The sequence below is a fragment of the Arvicanthis niloticus genome, chromosome 6, assembly GCF_011762505.2.
Source record: "Arvicanthis niloticus isolate mArvNil1 chromosome 6, mArvNil1.pat.X, whole genome shotgun sequence".
Taxonomy (NCBI): domain Eukaryota; kingdom Metazoa; phylum Chordata; class Mammalia; order Rodentia; family Muridae; genus Arvicanthis; species Arvicanthis niloticus.
In genome coordinates this window covers 7,457,824-7,476,188 of record NC_047663.1, presented here as the reverse complement: position 1 = coordinate 7,476,188, position 18,365 = coordinate 7,457,824, and the positions used below count along the sequence as shown (strand labels likewise).

Sequence of the window (18,365 nt, the reverse complement as noted above, 5' to 3'; positions counted from 1 at the left end):
CTCTTCTATGTTCTCTGCTTCTGTTCCTGCCTCCAGCCTTCTGCCCTGCTTCTGCTCCCTCTCTGACCTCCCTCCATGATGGACTGTGATCTGGACGTTTCAGCCAAACAAACCTTTTCCTCTCCAAGTTGTTTTTGGCCATGGTCTGTATCACAGTAACAGAAAACAAACACGCAGCCCAGAGACATGAAGCGAGTATGTCCAAGAGACATCTCCCCTTGTGTTTACCTGGCTGTGTTTGCAGTAGACACAGCACAGAGTCACATAGATGCGGGTGGATGGATAACAGAGTGTGATGCATGAAGCAGTGAATTATCATCATAAAAGGATTGAGTTCCGCCATTTGCAGCCCACGGGTGAGATTGGAGGAACTGAAATAAATCAGGCGCCACCACATATTTTTATTCATGTGTGGAAGCTAAAAAGTTGCTCTCTTTGGCTAGGGAGACGGAGAGACAGACCAGTCTGTAAAGTGTTTACATGTAATCAAGATCTGAGTTTGGATCCCCAGAACACGTGGGAAAAAAGCCAGGTGAGGTGTGTGGTGTCTGTAACCCCAAAGACAGAAGGATCCTGGAGATCACTGTCCAGATAGACTGAGTCTGTGAGCTCCAGTCTCCAGACTCCATGTCTGAACAAACAAGGTCGAGTGTGATAGAGAAAGATACCCAGCGTCAATCTGTGACTTGCACATAGATGTGTGCACCTGATAGCACATGCATGTGTGTGCACACACACAGAGACATAAACACAAACATCTATACATACAAACACCACAGAGACACATTTTTTTTTCTCAAAAGAACAAAAGTTAACCTAAAAGGAGTAGAGAACAGAATACTGGTTCTCAGCCTGGGAAGGGTATTAGGGAAGACAAGAAAGTGTTTACAGTATAGAGGGAGAGTTGTTAGGACACGGGGGTGTCTGTCATTTGACGAGAATGGCAACGTCTAGTGTTGTATGAAACAGATAAATATATGGTTGACAATTTAATATTTCCAAATACCTCATAGATGAGATTTCAAAGAAATGACAAATGGCTTCGATGGAAGCCCAGCTACCCTGCTCTGATCGTTACATCCTGTACATTAGTGTGCAAATGCCATAGTGTACTTTATCAGGGGTTTCCTTTATAAAACAGTGTCTCCCCATGTGGGCCAGGCTGGCCTTAAACTCACAGAGGTCCACCTACCTCTGCTTTCTGAGTGCTGGTATGAAAGGCAATCACCACCACACCCAGCCCCTGTCAGTATTAATTACTATGTCAATTAAAACTCACAATGTAACTGGAGATGAAGCTGCGTGCTAGAAATCCCACACTCATAGGGTGGAGTCCAGAGGATCCCAAGTTCAGGGCCATCCTAGGCTGCATGTGCCAAACTAAAAACTAAAAATATATTTTTAAAAGAAGTAGTTCATCCACTCATTCCTTGGCTTTTGTGGAGCAGCTAGGGTTGAGAAACAATCTCTGGAATGTTTCTTTTTTGTTTTTGTTTTTAATTGTTTTTGTTTTTTGTTTTTCTGCAGTACCCACAGACTCCATCAGGTACCCCAAAACTTGCCTTTTGTTTTGGGAGTGAGCAGCTAGTGAATGAATCAGCAGATTTCCCTAACACAGGGCAGACTGTCTGTGTCACCCTCACAGATGACATGGAAGTGTCTAAAGCCCCTGCTACTTACCTGGAAGGAAGAAGAGGAGAAGAGCAGGGAACTGCCACATGGTCTTGTCTTCTCTCCTGTCCTTGGTGGCGACAGGTGCCAGCACCCTGAGAGGACTTGAAGTTCAACTTGAGTTTCCTTTAGGTCTCTCTAGTTCACTTCTCTCAGTAACTTCCTTGACAAAGCTTCTCAGTTTTTCATCCCGGAAGAAGATGATGTTTATCTTTGAGAAGACCAAGTCACCGCATGTGAGGAACAGCCTGGTGAATCTGCAACTTCCTCTCCTGAATGGATGCAATGCTAGACATGAACTTGAAAGACAGATGGGATTCCCAAGGAGAGATGCAGACAGGCAGGTCCGCACAGACAGAAAAGATGGAATACAGCAAACCCGTGCCTGGAAGGTAACTAAGTTGCAGAGGATCATGGGAGTGGAGAGCAACCAAAGGTTGGGTGGCACAAGTAGCAAGAGCACAAGGCAGCCCAGGCTAAGCCCACGGCAGTAGCCTAGGCTAAGCCCTGTGAGGCAGAGGGTATTGCTGATGGCTGAGCCTGGGGCAGCACTACTATGGACCTCAGAGCAGGGATTTCTCTGGCCAGGGGACTTGCCACAATGGCTACTAGGGCCACAGGCATTGGCTCAGAGAAAGAGGGAGAGTGTGGGTTTGAGGCAAGGTCTCATGTAGCCCAAGCTAGCCTTGAACTTCTCATTTTCCTTTTTCCAACATCCAAGTGCTGGGTTACCTGCATTCACCAGTGTGCTCGGTTTTATGAGGGTCTGAAGCCTGAGCCCAAGGTTTCACAAATGCTGGGCAAGCACTCTACCCACTGAGCTGCACCCACAAGCCCTGGTTTTGTTTCTATAAGGCAGAGTTTTGCTGTCCAGCCCTTGCTGACTTCAAGTTCCTCAACTCCAGTGTCAGTCTCAAAAGTTGTGTGAATCTGCAGTTGGTTTAAATCCAGAGGACCAGTTGCCAGTGTAAGTAGATTCAGGTACACTGTATCACTGGTATCAAATTTTTATGGGAGGAAGTTTACAAACACACACACACACACAGGAAAACAGGCATACATGCACACTCAGGAGCAACTATGCACACATGTATACACACACATGCACACAAACACATGCACTTTTATGCACACATACACACAGATACACACAAGCATGCATGCATGCATGCAGGTGTGCACACAAACATACCACATACACACACTACACACATACACACATACACACATCACATACACACATACACACATACACACATCACATACACACACACACACACATAACCTAGCATACACACATAACACAGACCACACACACACACTCACAAAACCCCCTCACTTGTGCATACACACATACAAAGACACACACATACCACCTCAGCCCCCACCCCACAAAATACCATTTAATAATAATATTTTCCTTATGGGTCAGAGCCACCTCTGACCTTCATGGATAACTTTATTCATATGCCTGTACCCACACAGAAGTCATACACACATATAGATAATTAAAAATAAAAGTCAGTGACCGAGTGCATACTACTCTGTCAGAGGACTCCAGTTTGGTTCCAAATACACAAGATGGCTCACAGCCACCTGGGACTTAATCTGTGGGGGATCCATCACCCTATTCTGTTACCCAGGGACGCTTCACTCACACGTGGATGTGTATGTGTGTCACACACACACACTTAAAATAAAATGAATCTTTTAAGCATCTTAAAATAAAAATGCAATTTGTTCAAAATCAAATTTAATAGTCACACGAACAGGTTCTAAAGAGAAAATACTTTATTAGAAGAACACTTTATTATTTCTTTGGAATTTTATTTCTTGGGTGTGTGTATTGTGTGATGTGTTTGTGAGTGTGGGAGTGCAGCACAGTTTGCTTGTGGGAATCAGAGGACAACTACTGGGAGTTGGTTCTGCCCTTCCAACTTAAGTCCCGGACACTGACCTCAGGTGACCAGGCTGTCACAGCAAAGCAGATCCATCTCACCAGCACTTAGAAGATATTTCCAAAGTTTCCAGATAATTGGGATTACAGTCCATGTTCACAGATAAGGAAGTTTTCCTAACGATACAGTTGATGTCCTGTGCTGCCTGGGTTTTATGTGCACTTGGCCCAAGTTAGAGGCATCTGAATGAAGGAAACCCGAGTTAAGAAAACACCTCCATGCCAGGAGTGGTATAGACCTTTGATGCCAGCGCTAGGGAGGCAGAGGCAGGTGGATCTCTGTGAATTCTAGGACAGACACCAGGACAACATAGAGAGACTCTATCAAAAAAAAAAAAAAAAAAGTACAAAAAACCAACCAAACAAAACTCCTTCATCAAATAGAAACACAAAGGGTATTTTTTCTTAATTAGTGAGTTTTCCGGGAGAGACCAGCCCATTTCAGGTCTGGGCTGGTGGTCCTGGGTTCTATAAGACGGCAGGCTGAGCAAACCACGAGGAGCAGAACAGTAATCGCCAGCCCTCCATGGGCTCTGCATCAGCTCCTGCCTCTGGGTTCCAACCATGTCTGACTTCCTGTTTTGACTGCTTTTGATGCTGAACTGAGATATGGAAGAGACAACAAAATAAACCTTTTCTTCCCCGAGCTGCTCTAGGTCGTGGTGTTTCATCACAGCAACAAAAACCCTGACTGAGCCATGTGCTCACTCTCAAAGTCCCAGTGCCGACTTTTCAGAGAACTTTCCTTTCTTCTTCTTTTTCTTAAAGCTTTATGTTGTTTTTCATGTATGTTTTGTCTGTCTGTCTGTCTGTCTGTCTGTCTGTCTGTCTGCACTATATAAGTGCAGTTCTTACAGAGGCTGAAGGAGGCGTTGATCCCTTAAGCTGGGTTTTCAGACACCCGGGGTGGGTGCTGAGGACTGAACTCAGCATCTCTGACAGATCAGCCGCTGGTCTCCTTTGAACCATCATGTCTCTAACTCATGCTTGACTTTCCTTCTAGGAACTTGATTGGCTCATCCCAAGATGTGAACAGCGGAGGCCCTGGCCAGTGCTGATGGACACTTACTGATACCTAAGAAGAGGGCCGTGCACCAAGACCTGAGACCACAGCTCTAGCCAGGAGACCACAGTGTACAGTGTGAGCCACGCTGGCTCAGTGGTCGGTGATGCTCCACAAGCCTGGTGACCTGAATCCAGTGCTCGGAAGGCACGTGAAGTTGGAAGGAGAGAGCTGAATCCAGTAAGATCTGCGCTGACTGTGGGGTGCATGTGCACACACATGTCACAAATAGACTCAATAATCACAAAAAATAAAATGCAATGCGTTGAAAATAAACATGTTTTTAATACAGAAAACCAATTAAAATTTTAGGGTGTCACCTTCTCATATTCCTGATGTTATTGCTAGTCTCTTCTGCCTCTTCATCTTCTTAGGTTGTTTATTCTTTGAAAATATTCCTGTGTATTTTCATGTGCATGAGTGTTTGTGTCTGTGTGCACGTTATTGCACCTGGCAGTGCCCAGACAGGGCAGAAGAGGAAATTGCATCTCCTAGAATGGAGTTAGTGATCACAAGGAGCTGCTGTGTGGTGCAAACCTGGATGAGCAGCCAGTGCTTGTAAGTGCTGAGTCATCTCTCCAGCTCCTACTTGATTTTTGAGGCAGAGTCGTATGTAGTCTAAGATGACCTGGAATTTACTCTGTAGCTGAGGATGAAACTCCAGAGTCCCCTGCCTCTCCCTCCTGTGTGAAGGGATTGCAGGCATGTGCTTGTCTTGGCATAATAATTTCTTAAGTGAGAGCCAAAGGCGTAAGACACAAAAAAAAATAGTCATTTGCTACATTACAATTAAAAGCCATTAATCTCAGGATATATCTCCTTCTATACATCTCTATATGTCTGTCTCTATCTGTATCTATCATTATATCTACCTATGTGATATAAATATCAGACAGTGGATGTAGTTCAGCCAATAAAGGGCTTGCTATTCAAGCATCTGCAGAACTCACATGAAAAGCAGGTCTTGGTGATGTGTGTTTGTCATCCCAGCATGTGATTTATTTTATAACACAGCAGGGTGGGGGAGGGTGGGAGATGAGGAAGACGAAGAGGAGCAGGAGGAGGAGGAAGAGGAGGAGAAAGAGGAAGAAGGAGAAGAAAAGGGAAAAGAGGCTCAAAAGTGTTCAGCCACAGAAGGGAGAACAATGTCCTAGGGTGCTTGCATAGCCAATCAGAGGGCAGCAGAGGCAGGATGCCTGTCAGAGCATCAACATATCAGTTGCATGAATCTCAGAGACACAGTGTTAAATGATAAAGCCATAGACTTAGAAATGAAGCATGTCACTGGCATGGTAGAACATGTCTATAATCCCAGAACTGGGGAGACAGAGGCAGGAGGATCGGGGGTTGGAAACTAGCCTGAGCTATATTGTGAGACACTGTTCATGAAAGTAATAGGAAGAAGGAAGGAAAGGAGAAAAGTGAGAGACAGACAGACAGACAGACAGACAGACAGACAGGGAGATACATAGGAGGGGAAGGTGGGGGTGTATCTGTGTGGAAAACTGCTTGTTCTACATGTCAGGCTTTGGGTTTACTTCGGAACACTGGGGGAAAAGTCTAACACAGTCCTGGTATGGTGGTGCAGGTCAATTTCTGAGTTCAGGCACAATCTGGTCTAGATACTGAATTCTGGGCCAGGCATGTGTAGAGAGACTCAATTTAAATAAAATAAAAGTATAACTTTGTTTATGTAACAATCGGACACAGAGAAGCTAAACAATACACCCTTGGTGCGCCCATGAGCATGTAACTGGCAAAGTCTAAAGCCAAGCAGATATAAAATGCTAGGTTCAGGTTGTCACCAAGGTGGCTGCGAAGCAGGGATGTGACATCAAATAGGGAGATCATCACTACAGACCTCATTCTATTACTGACTGTGGAGGACACAGTGCCATCAGTATTTCTCATGGAAGGTGTACATATTTATTGGACAGGCTGTCACACTGTCTTCTACATGTCTACGTCTATACCTTCAGTTAGCGCTGCCTTCGCCCTCGGTTCCTTCTGCTGAGGTGTAAGTGACCATCGAGCGCTCAGCTCTACATAACACCCCCTCCCACCCCAAGGCGGGGAGGGAGAGGAGAGAGTTCCAGAGGCAGCCAGAGGTACAGGAGGAGAGTGCCCTGAAATGCTGCGTTCTCTGTGTGGCCTTGACCAGGATCACAAGCTCATGGCAGCTGTGGTTACAGCACTGCAGCTGTGGTAACATCACTGCAGCTGTGGTTACCTCACTGCAGCTGTGGTGATGTGCACAACACTAAGTCAGCAGGATCAGCTAGCATTCTGTCAGGCAGCATTAACTGTTTTCAGTGAGTTACAGAGAGAACAGGGAATGGGAAAGAGAGGGGAGACCACATGTATGGGTGCTGAGAACACATGCCTGTGGGTGTGGGAGGGTGGGGTCAGAGGTGGAAATTATAGAGCCATGTTGTACACAAGTGTGAACTTACCAAAGAATAAGTAAAGTTATCCAATTAAAATTCTACTTAATTTTTAATAATAGATTTATTTATTTAATGTATATGAGTGGTCCATCTGCATGTACACCTGCATGCCAGAAGAATGCATCAGAATTCATTATACATAGTTGTGAACCACCATGTGGTTACTGAGAATTGAACTCAGGAACTCTGGAAGAGCAGCCGGTGCTCTTACCCACTGACCCATCTCTCCAGTGTAAAATTCTATTTAAATACATATATATATTTATTGGATGCATTGTTTTATGTGTTTGATACAGTAAAAAAATTTTCTAACGGTCTCAGAACATTCTCAAAACCATGGATTTACTGGTTGTCCCCAGCCACCAGAGGAGATGTGTCCAGGGACAAGGCCTTGATATCAACAGACTTTACTGATTCTCATAACAGCGCTGAGTGCTGCTTCCCCCAGAGCACCTCTGAGGCCTGTTCACCCAGAGGACAGCACCAAGCATGATCAGGAACAGGGGCAGCTCCAGAAACACCAGGACACAGAAGTAGAGGCTGCTCAGAAGAGACCTGTAAGGGACACAGTCACAGTTAGCTCCCTTCCCAGAAGGTGACAATAATACCCTGCACTATGTGCCTGTCTCTTACCCAGGTCTGTGTCCACAGAGATCTAGGCAGGGACAAGGACAAGGACTGCCTGAATGACCAGTGTGATTAATGCATAGCACAAGAAGTAGCCTTGAACTGTGGACCTGACCTGCTCTCTCCAGACCAAGCCCATGGGCCTCAAACTAGGCAGGCACTGCCTCCCCAGGACACCCAATTTTCTTCTAACTAGACTTCTCCCACATTCTCCAGGGTAACATTTATTGATTGATTGATTGATTGATTGATTATATAGCCATAACTGTTCTGAAACTCATTATATGGACCAAGATGGCCTTAAACTCATTGAGATCCATCTGTCTTTACTCCCAATTTCTGTGTGGCTTGTACCACCACCAACAGCTGCTTATTTATTTTACAAAGTTAACTCTGTGTGTGTGTGTGTGTGTGTGTGTGTGTGTTCATGTGCATGTATGCAGGTGCACTTGTGTGTACATGAATATGGAGAGATATGAGGAATGACCTTGGTCATGCCTCAAGAGTCACCACTTTATATTTGTTCTGAGACAGGTCTCACTATGTAGCTCTGGATAGAATGGAATTCACTATGTAGTCCAACCTGGTCCTAAACTCACAGAGCTTGCCCTGCCTCTGCCTCCCATGTGCTGGGATTGAAGCTGTGAGCCACCACACCCAGCCCATCTATCTTGTTTCTGACAGGAGCTCTCACTAGCCTGCAGCTTGCCAAGTAAGCTGGCTAGCCAGTTAGTCATAGGCATCCTCCTGTCTCTACCTCAGGAGCTCTGGTATTCCAAGTAGGTGCTGCCATGCCTGACTTTTCCTGTAGGTGGCGGGGCTCACACTCAGATGCACTTTACCTGCAGAACCATTTCTCCAGGCTCTGGATGTTTTTAGGAAGCATCCGCATGGCAGGAAGCTAACTCCAGGTCAGCAGGTCTGTATCTGAGTGTCACTGCTGTGTCCCTATCTTTAGGTATGCAGCTGGCACTGACAAGAACCTCCCAGGTCAGCCTGAGATTGGGAAATGCAGGAGGGGCATACAGGAGGGAGATACAAACCCTTCTACCTCTGATCTCCCAGTATAACCCCTCCCCCCATCCAAGGCCTCAGGGATGTGGGTTACTCACCTATTCTTTGGGCTGGGAGCAGGAATTGTGTCCTCTGTGGTCACATTGGACTGAGTGTGCACAGGTGAGGATGTGGGGGACTCCAGGATATCTGTACCTTTCCCCTGGCTCGAACCTGTGACTGGAACAAAGGATGGAAACACAAGACAGTTCCCATGACCTCCACTCCTACCCAGTGAACCCTCTGTCACTCTGCTTCACACAGGTCCCCAGGGCCATGCTGGACAGCTGTTTGACAGCCTATCAGCTCCACTGTCACACCAGGGTGCTGTCAGGGATTTCTTGCCCAGCCCACCTCATGGTGCACAGTGTGTGGGTCACACTTGCAAACATGAAGGCAGTCTTCTTATAGAGGAGAGTTTAAGTATCAGTGACAAGACCTCAGTGGGTGCCAGGTCCCACCTAACCTCAGCCACATCTATTGCCTCCTTGTCCGCCATCCTTCTGGGGACAAACAGGGTAGTGGGACTCCATGTCTGCCTGGCCCACTCACTCCTGTGTCAGCCAGACAGGCCACTGGGCAGTCTTCTCTGAGGAGTGAGCAGATGGAAAGTTCTAGAAAGGCAGATGCATGCAGGGCCCTGCGGAGAGTGGGCTCTACTGTAGAGTGGTGACTTCAGTGGGATTTAGTTCCCAGTCTTCAGTACAAACCCACAGAAGATGTTGCAGGGCAACATATAGAGGAAAAATAAAAATGGGGAACTAGGAACCGGAAACTGGCTGTGGTGATACATGCTTGTAACCCCATTGCTGGAAAGGCAGAGAAGAAGATCAGGCATTCAAGATAAATCCTAAGTACACAGTGAGCTTGTGGTTAACCTGGGCTACAACAGAACCTTTCTCAGATGATGATGATGATGATGATGATGATGATGATGATGATGATGATGATGATGATGGAGGAGGAGATGGAGAAGAAAGAAGGAGGAAGAGAGCGAGGAGAAGGAAAAAGAAGGAGTAAGAAGAGGAAGAAACAGAAGAAGCAGAGGAAAAGGAAGAGGAAGAGGAAGAGAAAGGACGAGATAGAGAAGGAGAAGAAGGAGAAGGAGGAGTAGGAGGAGGAGGAGGAGGAGGAAGAGAAGGAGAAGGAGAAGGAGAAGGAGGAGAAGGAGAAGGAGAAGGAGAAGGAGAAGGAGAAGGAGAAGGAGAAGGAGAAGGAAAAGAAAAACTGGGATTAACATCGAGGTTTGGCCACTTCCTTCAGCCCCTGTAAGTACCCCAGCCCATAAAGGGATGCACTGATTTGAGTTCTAAGAACAAGAGGCTCCATTAGGGGAGAAGGACCTGCAGACATGGAGAACATTGGTGACCAAAGTAGCTGAAAGCCTGTCTTCCATCATGCTTGACCCTCTGCTCATAGAAGGGGAACTTTGGAGAGATAGTCTGAGTTTCTTCCAGCAGTAAGTGGTTTCTGGGAAAGGGGGACACAGGGGAGCCTGGAGGGTTGAGTAGGTTCCTCAAGGCACTGAGAAGCCCCACACACTGTCTAGGCTCCTTCTTGTGTCTCTGGTCTCTCAGAAGTTCCAGAACCAGTGATGAAACTGGCACCCCAAGAACCCCCCTGTAAGGATAACATGCACTCAGTCTCAGGTCCAACCTGCCTTTGAGAGAGGGGAGCTGATGTGCTAGGGTACCATTTGCATATGGATATTGGGGACAGGACCACAGGACACCTGGGAGAGAGGACCCCTTTCTTATCAGGACAGAAAGTCACAAAGAGCCAGCGATTCAGAGTCTGTCTCTAGAAAGTTTCAGTCCTGAAACTGCCCCATGGTGCACACAGAGAATCCCCAACAGGGGCTGATGATGACATGGCTCAGTTGGTAAAGTCCCCTATTTGCCAAGCCTGATGACTTGAGTTTGACACACAAGATGGAAACAGAGAACTAACACCCAGAAGTTCTCCATTCACTCACACACACCACGGGCAAGCCTCTATAAACTACCAAATACGCGAAGAAGGAAATAACTGAAAGAATAAAATAGTTTCTAAGAACACAGGTTCCCTACTGTGGCCGTGTGTGCATGCACACACATGTACTGCTACACACACACTGTCACAAGTACTGCACATGCTCTCACAGAGGAATGTGTGCACTCACACTCCCTGTCCTGAGTCACTCACTCACCAAGCTCACCATGCTAAAGTTCATGGCTTCCTTCTTCCATGAGGGAATGACAGGCCTGGACCCAGGCTGCCCTGGCATGAAGGAGGCTTACCTGGTACGATGGACAACTCAACCTTGAAGTACTTATTGATCCCTAAGGAGTCATCAATCTCAAAGAAGCCATCGAAAAATGGCATATCCACCCCACACATGTAGGTGCCTGCATCCTCCTCGCTGAGGCTCTCCAAGGTCACTGTGAAGGTGAGGTTGTCTGGATGGTCCCTGATGGACACTCGGCCATTCCTGGCTTCTTCTGTGCCTCTTGTCTTCACAATATCTTTACATCGTAGCACAGATAACACTCTGCACCAGTATTTATTGTTAGTCTTGAATTTCTCCTCATACTGACACGACACACTCAGCGTTTTCCCCACTGTTCCTGTCACAGTGCTGGGACCATGCAGAGGGACACAGCCTGGAAAACACAAACCTCAATTCTGCACCATTACAACTGAATGGAAGTGATGCCCCCCTTGGATCAGGTCTTACAAAACCCTCTGGTCCTGAGGAAACAGTGAGAAAGAAGACAGGGTTGTCAGAGCAGGAGTCAAGACTGAGGTTATAAGATGAATAGAGATTATATAGTTATGGCAATGCCTGTCACAGGTAACCTTCTCTGTGGGTCCTGACTCTGTCTCCGGTGTGGTAGACATGACGGTGTTGTTCACAGAAACCTGACAGCATCTGTGAGGCAGATGCTGGTTGCTCCTGGTTACCATCTCACCCTACCCCCACCCTCCTGCCATTTCTCTAGGCCCCTCTGCCAATGCTGGCCTCTCTCTCTCTCTCTCTCTCTCTCTCTCTCTCTCTCTCTCTCTCTCTCTCTCTCTCTCCTCACATGGCCCTGTCAGGATTACAGCAGGAGTTCCCGTTTCTGAGCTGCACACCAGCCACACCTGCCCTGTGCTCACCTGGGACCTGAGAGAGGAGCAGAGCTGAAGGCAGCCACAACCTGATTCCTCTGGGGGTCATTTCTCCAGCTCAGCTGTCACCTACACCCACATCAGGGCCAACAGAGGAGAAGAAGCTGTTTCCTTCTAGATGGTAGAATGTCCTCTTTTCTAGTTCTCCTTTCTGTTCCCTGCTTCCTGGTCCCTGGCTCCTACGTGAGGTTCCAGATGAGCAGGTGCAGGAAAGTCTCTGTGGATGTTCAGGCCTCAGAGGCTTTGGTTCCTACCACACCCAGCAAGTGGGGACACCCACGGTTGTGGATTGAGGGTGAGATTTGTCCCCTAACCCTTACCCAAGGGCCTCCACCCTCATGCCAGAGCCCTGGGGAGCACTTCTGTTTTCTGTCAGGTCACCCACCCTCTGTGACAAGCCACTTCCTGAGTGGATTTGAAGGCTGCCTTCTCTTGCTCTAGCTGTGGCCACACAAAAAAAAAACAAAAACAAACAAACAAACAAACAAACACCACCTCCTTCCAAAATTCAGATTATAGGATGCTCTTAGTTCATGGGGTCTTGAGCAACATTTCCAGGTCCACACTGTTGGTCAGTCTCATGCTGTGACCCAATCCCTTAATCAGAGCTTATCTGAGGGCTGAGTCTCCTACAGACCTGTAGGTCACAGCTTTCTCTTCTATCTTATTCTGTTTGGTTCGCTGTTTGTCTGGCTTCTATTTAGCTAAGGATAACCCTGAACTGATCCTCCTGCCTTCATTACCTGAGTTCAGAAATTTTAGGTGTGTGTCCCCACAGCCCATTCATGCTGTGCTCAGGATTGAACCCAGGGCTTCGCACATGCCAGGCAAGCATGGTGCCGACTATCATGCATCCTTGGCCCTGTAGAAAGTTCTCATACTGCAACCCAAGCTGGGCTGCGATACACTATTTAGCTCAAGCTAACCTTGAACACACAGAAATCCCCCATCCCTTTAGAGCCAGGAGTAGATGGGCGCCACTATGCATGACAGCTCTGTCTCCTTGTGTCTCCTGGCCCCATGTCTAGGCATGGACATGATTTTGGGTAGGTGTTGTGGGCAAGAATGAAAGAATACCTCAGATCTCTCCTTTCTCATGACTCAGTGTCCCAATACTTGTCATCCACATCCCATTCTTGTTGGGGAAGAAGGGAAGAGAGAGGGTCCTGAAGCCTGGTGACCCCCTGACCACAGAGGCACCTGCACCCCTCTGATCTGCAGCAGAACCTGCAGGCTGTGGTGACATGTGTGGGGACTTTACATTTACTGTTCCCTGGGTTAAGCCTCTCCTCTGGGTATCTACTCTTATTCCACTCATTTCCAGTCCCATTAACACAGAATGCAGATGTTGTCCCATTAACACAGAACGCAGATGTTCTCCTATTAACACAGAATACAGATGTTCTTCTATTAACACAGAATGCAGATGTTTTCCTATTAACACAGAATACAGATGTTCTCCCTATTATCCCAGAATGCAGATGTTCTGTCTCTGTATCATTCTCTTCCTTCTGAATCATTGATCATCAGGGTATTTGCCTGCATTTTGTCTGTGTCCACTGTTTCTTTATGCTCTACAGAATATCAGATCAAGAAGGGCAAAGAAACCGGTTCATGTATTCACTGCAGGACTCTAAGGCATGATCACTGCTTGATATGTGTCTTCATCACTGTTCTATTGCTGTGAAGAGACACCAGGACCACAACAGCTAGTAAACCAGGGCTGGCTTACAGTTTCAGAGGCTTAGTCCATTATTACCACAGCGGGGAGCATGGTGACAAGTGTGTCAGGTATGGTCCTGGAAACATAGCTGAGATTGAATCTTGATTTTCAGTCAGAGAGATGTGAGAAAGAGAGGAGGGATGAGAGAGAGAGAGAGAGAGAGAGAGAGAGAGAGAGAGAGAGAGAGACAGAGAGACAGAGACAGAGACAGAGACAGAGACAGAGACAGAGACAGGCAGAGGGAAAGGGAGAGAGAAAGAGAGAGAGAACAAGCAATGCAGGTCCTGGTGTGAGCTCTTTGAAATCTCCAAGTCCACCCCCAGTAATGCACTTCCTCCAAAGAGGCCACACCCCCTAATGCTTCCATTCCTGTCAAAGAGTTTCACTCCCTGGTGACAAAACATTCTAATATATGAGCAGGGATGGTGCATGGGGAATGAGGGATTATCCTTATTCAAATGATGACAGTATCCAGTGAGCTCTCTCTGTGCCCTAATAGTATAAGAAGGCAGGATATTCAGCATCAGCATGCCTGTACCTACAGACTTATGCTAAGTGGTGAGACTCTCAGAGGCTTTGGTGCTGTCAAATTCCCCATGGCACCTTGGCAGCTGAGGCAGATGGGCACTGGGCTGAAGGCTCCCCTTGCACAAGCAGGTAAGATCTAGTTCTAGGAAGCACAAGGCTGAACAAAAGAACAAATGCATTGCTCAGACTTGCAGTTCTTTTCACATTTGAACCAGGTCAAAATGTCACAAACCTGGGAAGAATGTGTCAGGGCCCAAGGAGGAAGGAGCATCGGCCAGAAGTAACCCCAACTTCTCCATGCTTCTGCAGATGAGGTAACCACAGTACTAGGGCATCTCTGCCTGAGGAAGAGAATAGGCAGACATAAGGAGAATCCTCAATACTGATCTGAATCACGTAACACAAGAGTAAATACTTCATCTCCTGGCCAAGTGGTGGCTAATGGAAATCAGATAATGTGGGGTTCAGACTCAGGTGTGTCCTAAGATGACCTCTGACCTCTGGAATTTCCTCAGCAGAAGACTTGACTCACCACACAGAAGATAACCCACAACTAACTCATCAGAGAGATCCTTCCATAAACTCTCATCAGCTATGAGGAACATGGTCATGGGGCATCACATTCCAGGTAGAGTCACAGAACATCCTCCAGGTGCGAAATCAATGTACCCAATACAACACATGCCACATTCCTTTTGGGCTGAAGACTTCAGTGAGGATAAGAGCTCAAAAGTACTGAGCTCCCAAGTGTACCTTACCTCATGCTGATGTTCAGTCTCTCTGCAAGGAGCCGTGCTGGTTAGAGAAGCCCTGGGCAGACAAGGAACTTGCATAAGAAGTTATATAGAGTCAGAAAGACATTTATAAACACGTGGTTGTAACAGAAAATCCTATAGGACCTGGGCTACTTCCTGTGACCTTTTGTGGCCAAGTAAAAGCCCCAAGACCTCTGCAGGGAGTCTGGCACCTCAGGGAGCTCCAGTGGGGGGAAGGGAGATGGCTCAATAGGTAAGGTGCTTACACTGAAAAGTTCAGATACCAAGAATCCATGTAGAGCTGGATGCTGTAGCATGCATCTGTAATCTCTGTGCTCTATGATGAGGCAGGGGCAGTGATGGGGGAATTGGAGAGGCTCCTGGGCCAGTTAACCTGATATCTACAGTAGAGAACAACAGAGGCCCAGTTTCAATTAAGGTGAGAGATGAGGACAGACATGTGAGGCTTCTGCATGTGCTCCATGGCATGTGTGTGTCCCATGGCACATGTGTGCCCCCATGAGGCTTCTCCCCACCAAAACACAAAAAGTTGAAACAAAACCAAACAAACAAAAAACCCCAAACCCTTCATGGCAAGAAGGAGATGACTGAGGCCCAGGCCTGGGTAATCATTCACAGAAAGAAGCAGATGCTCTGGGGTCCTCTTCTCTCACAGAGGATAGGAAGAGGTCCAAGTGGGGTGTGGCTGCTTCAGAGAAGGCATGGCCTTCCTTCATCAGGACATAGAGGCATAAAGAGTTCAGGCCTGGATTCTCATCATTCTTCGGCTAGAAATGTCTGATGTTGGCACAAATGTCAGGGTAGGACACACAGACAGCCTGAAGGACAGAGTTGTCCCTGTTCTGTTGCACATGCCTTCACATCCAGACACACACAGCACAGCACACACTGGTCATTGTCACCTGCTGACCTAGAATTCTCTCTCAGCTCCTGTGTTTCATGAATTTGCCCAGGGCTGTGAAGGACAGGCCCATATTTGAGGAGTTCTGCTGCTGCTGGGATCTTGGACTTGTGATGGGACAGAGACAGGACAATTAGGAAGGCAGGATCATACAGAGATCCTTGTGGTCCCTTCTTAAGTCCACTGTTACGATTCTCATAACACATATGCCTGTGTTGTCCAATGTGAAACCCGCTGGAGTTTACTGTGAAAGGAGGATCATGGGATATTCCTGAGGGATGCTTGGGCAGGCTCCTCTTTGCACCTCAGGTTGTGCTAATCCTCCCAGAGGTAAGCCCTCTGGGGACCACAGCAGAACTTGTCATGTTTTGTATTCTTCTTTATAGAGGCTCTATGTGCTCAGGAATTCCCCCATGGGGCTTTGCTCAGTGCCAGGACAGAGCAAAAGAAAGGATCCTGGTGACCAGGAGTCCCAGTTCTAGCCTCATAGTGGGAGCAGGCTTGAAGAGTCTCCCTGGGGTCAGGTCCTAAAGAGACCTCCATGTTAGAAGAGGCTGAGCAGGAACACTGCCTTTGCCAGACCCAGGACTTGAGACTCAGGGGTAAGTGAGTGATGGGAGAGAGAGAAAAGTGTCCATGGAAACACAGGAGACCTGGGGCAGGGTGACTAAGGGCCCTATATGTGATTGTGTGTATGTTTTTATATGTGTGTCTTTGGGTGTGGTCTGTATCTAACTCTGTGTGTGTGTGTGTGTGTGTGTGTGTGTGTGTGTGTGTGTGTAATCAAGACACAAAATCTGTATTGTACTGTTACAGCCACGACTGTCACAATCACCCCAATTAATGTACCCTGAGTGTGTCCCGGAAGCATGACCGTTGAAGAGGTGTGCATGTGGTATGCACAGCTGTGTAAAGTGTGGAGTTCGTATTTACATCTGATGTGTGCAGTATATCTGCATTATGTCTGTAGCCTGAACAGCATGTGTCCTGTGAATAGCTGTATGAGGTACAGTATATATAAATGTATATTGTATATATGTATCACGTGTGGTGTGTGCACTATCTACTGCTTGCATGTGTTACATGTATGCTGTGATATATGTGTGTGTGTGTGTGTGTGTGTGTGTGTGGCATGTTTAGCACATGTGAGGAATGTTCATGTGTATATGGTATGGTACACACATGCCAATGACTCCCCTTGATGCTGAAGAGGTTATAATTGCAATGATACATTTGCCTGGAGCAGCCATGCCTTTTCTGTGTAGCTATAAGCCAGTGATAGACCAACATGCTTCAAGTGAGCTCTGGGAGTGTGGGTCCCAGAGGCTGGCCCTGGCTCTGGGAGCCTGTCTCTTGATAGAGTGCAGGACTGGACCGAGGGCTGTTCCACATGCCTCTCTTGGAAGGCAGAGGAGTGGGAAGGAGAGGAGAGGAGGCACAGGTGCCGATGGTCTCAGAATGCATCCATTCCTCCCCACCCCATCCCTGATGGCCTGCAGACACAGGCTCAGATTCATCATCTTTTTATGACAGTTGCTACCAAAGCAAAACCCCAACTCCAGACTGCCACAACCACAGAAGTTTATTTCTTACTCCTGGGAAAAAATTAGTCCACATACCCACAACCCCTTGCCCAGGCTGAAGATGTCTCTTGTCCACTGTAGGAGGCAGGAAACCACATGATGGCTTTTACAGCCTTAGTGGAAGGGGCAGGAGGGACATGTGTCACATAAACTCACACCATCATGGGGGTGGGGAGTGTGTGTGTGGAAATAACCTAGTTTTCTGCAGTAAACCACAGCTCTGGTGATTCAGTGAACCTGAGAGTGACCTTGGAGACCCTGGTCACAGCAGGAAGGTTAGCCTGAACTCAGGGGTATTTATGGAAAAGTGCTGGGACCATTGGGTTTCAGTGGCAAGCATCATGACCATCAAACTGGCTCCTGGAGAAAATATGTCTGTCAGACAGACCCTGGAGCTTTGGCCCACAGGAGCAGGAGGACAGTGTTTAGGGGGACAGATTCTATGTGTGGTTGACTGGGCACTGTCCAAGTTAATTCAGTCATAGCCTCCAATATCATAGATATTTCTCTTATTCCTTTACAATACCTGACATTTTTACAAAGACATAACTTGGATTTTTATTTGCCACAGGTACTTGATTTTTGTTTATAATTAAATCAGTTACAAATTTGATATAATCCGTTTCCCAGGCTGGTTTCCTCCATTGATCCTCCTATCCCAGCCTCTCAGGTGCAAGGGTTATACGTAAATGCCACTACATATGACTAGTATTTTTATTTTTTGGCTCTCTCAGACAGGTTTTTTCCTATGTCACTCAGCTAGACTAAAACACTCTATGTAGGTCAGGTTGGCCTTGAACTTGTAGCCATCCTCCTGTCTCAACCTCCTGATTTAGGAGGGTTAGAAACAGGTGCTACCATATTTAGCTGATTTATTTGTTTTACA

At 47.0% G+C, this 18,365-nt stretch overlaps 2 protein-coding genes across 2 annotated transcripts in view; both read right to left on the bottom strand.

Moving 5' to 3' along the window:
* Nucleotides 1–1,834, bottom strand: part of LOC117711797 (polymeric immunoglobulin receptor-like) — a 32,713-nt gene extending 30,879 nt beyond the window's left edge. The window contains exon 1 of the mRNA XM_076935505.1: nt 1,681–1,834. Coding sequence (XP_076791620.1) covers nt 1,681–1,720 — 40 coding nt within the window. The 5' untranslated portion in view covers nt 1,721–1,834. The remainder of the gene's footprint in view (nt 1–1,680) is intronic.
* A 5,346-nt stretch (nt 1,835–7,180) lies between these two features.
* LOC117709836 (CMRF-35-like molecule 4) lies at nt 7,181–15,088 on the bottom strand. Its single transcript, XM_076935501.1, has 6 exons — nt 14,978–15,088; nt 14,452–14,560; nt 11,957–12,037; nt 11,098–11,460; nt 8,878–8,998; nt 7,181–7,693 (listed from the first exon to the last, which is right to left on the bottom strand). Exons 3-6 carry the CDS (start codon nt 12,015–12,017, stop codon nt 7,546–7,548), a joined length of 693 nt encoding a protein of 230 aa, XP_076791616.1. The 5' UTR covers nt 12,018–12,037; nt 14,452–14,560; nt 14,978–15,088; the 3' UTR covers nt 7,181–7,545.
* Nucleotides 15,089–18,365: the final 3,277 nt, after the last annotated feature.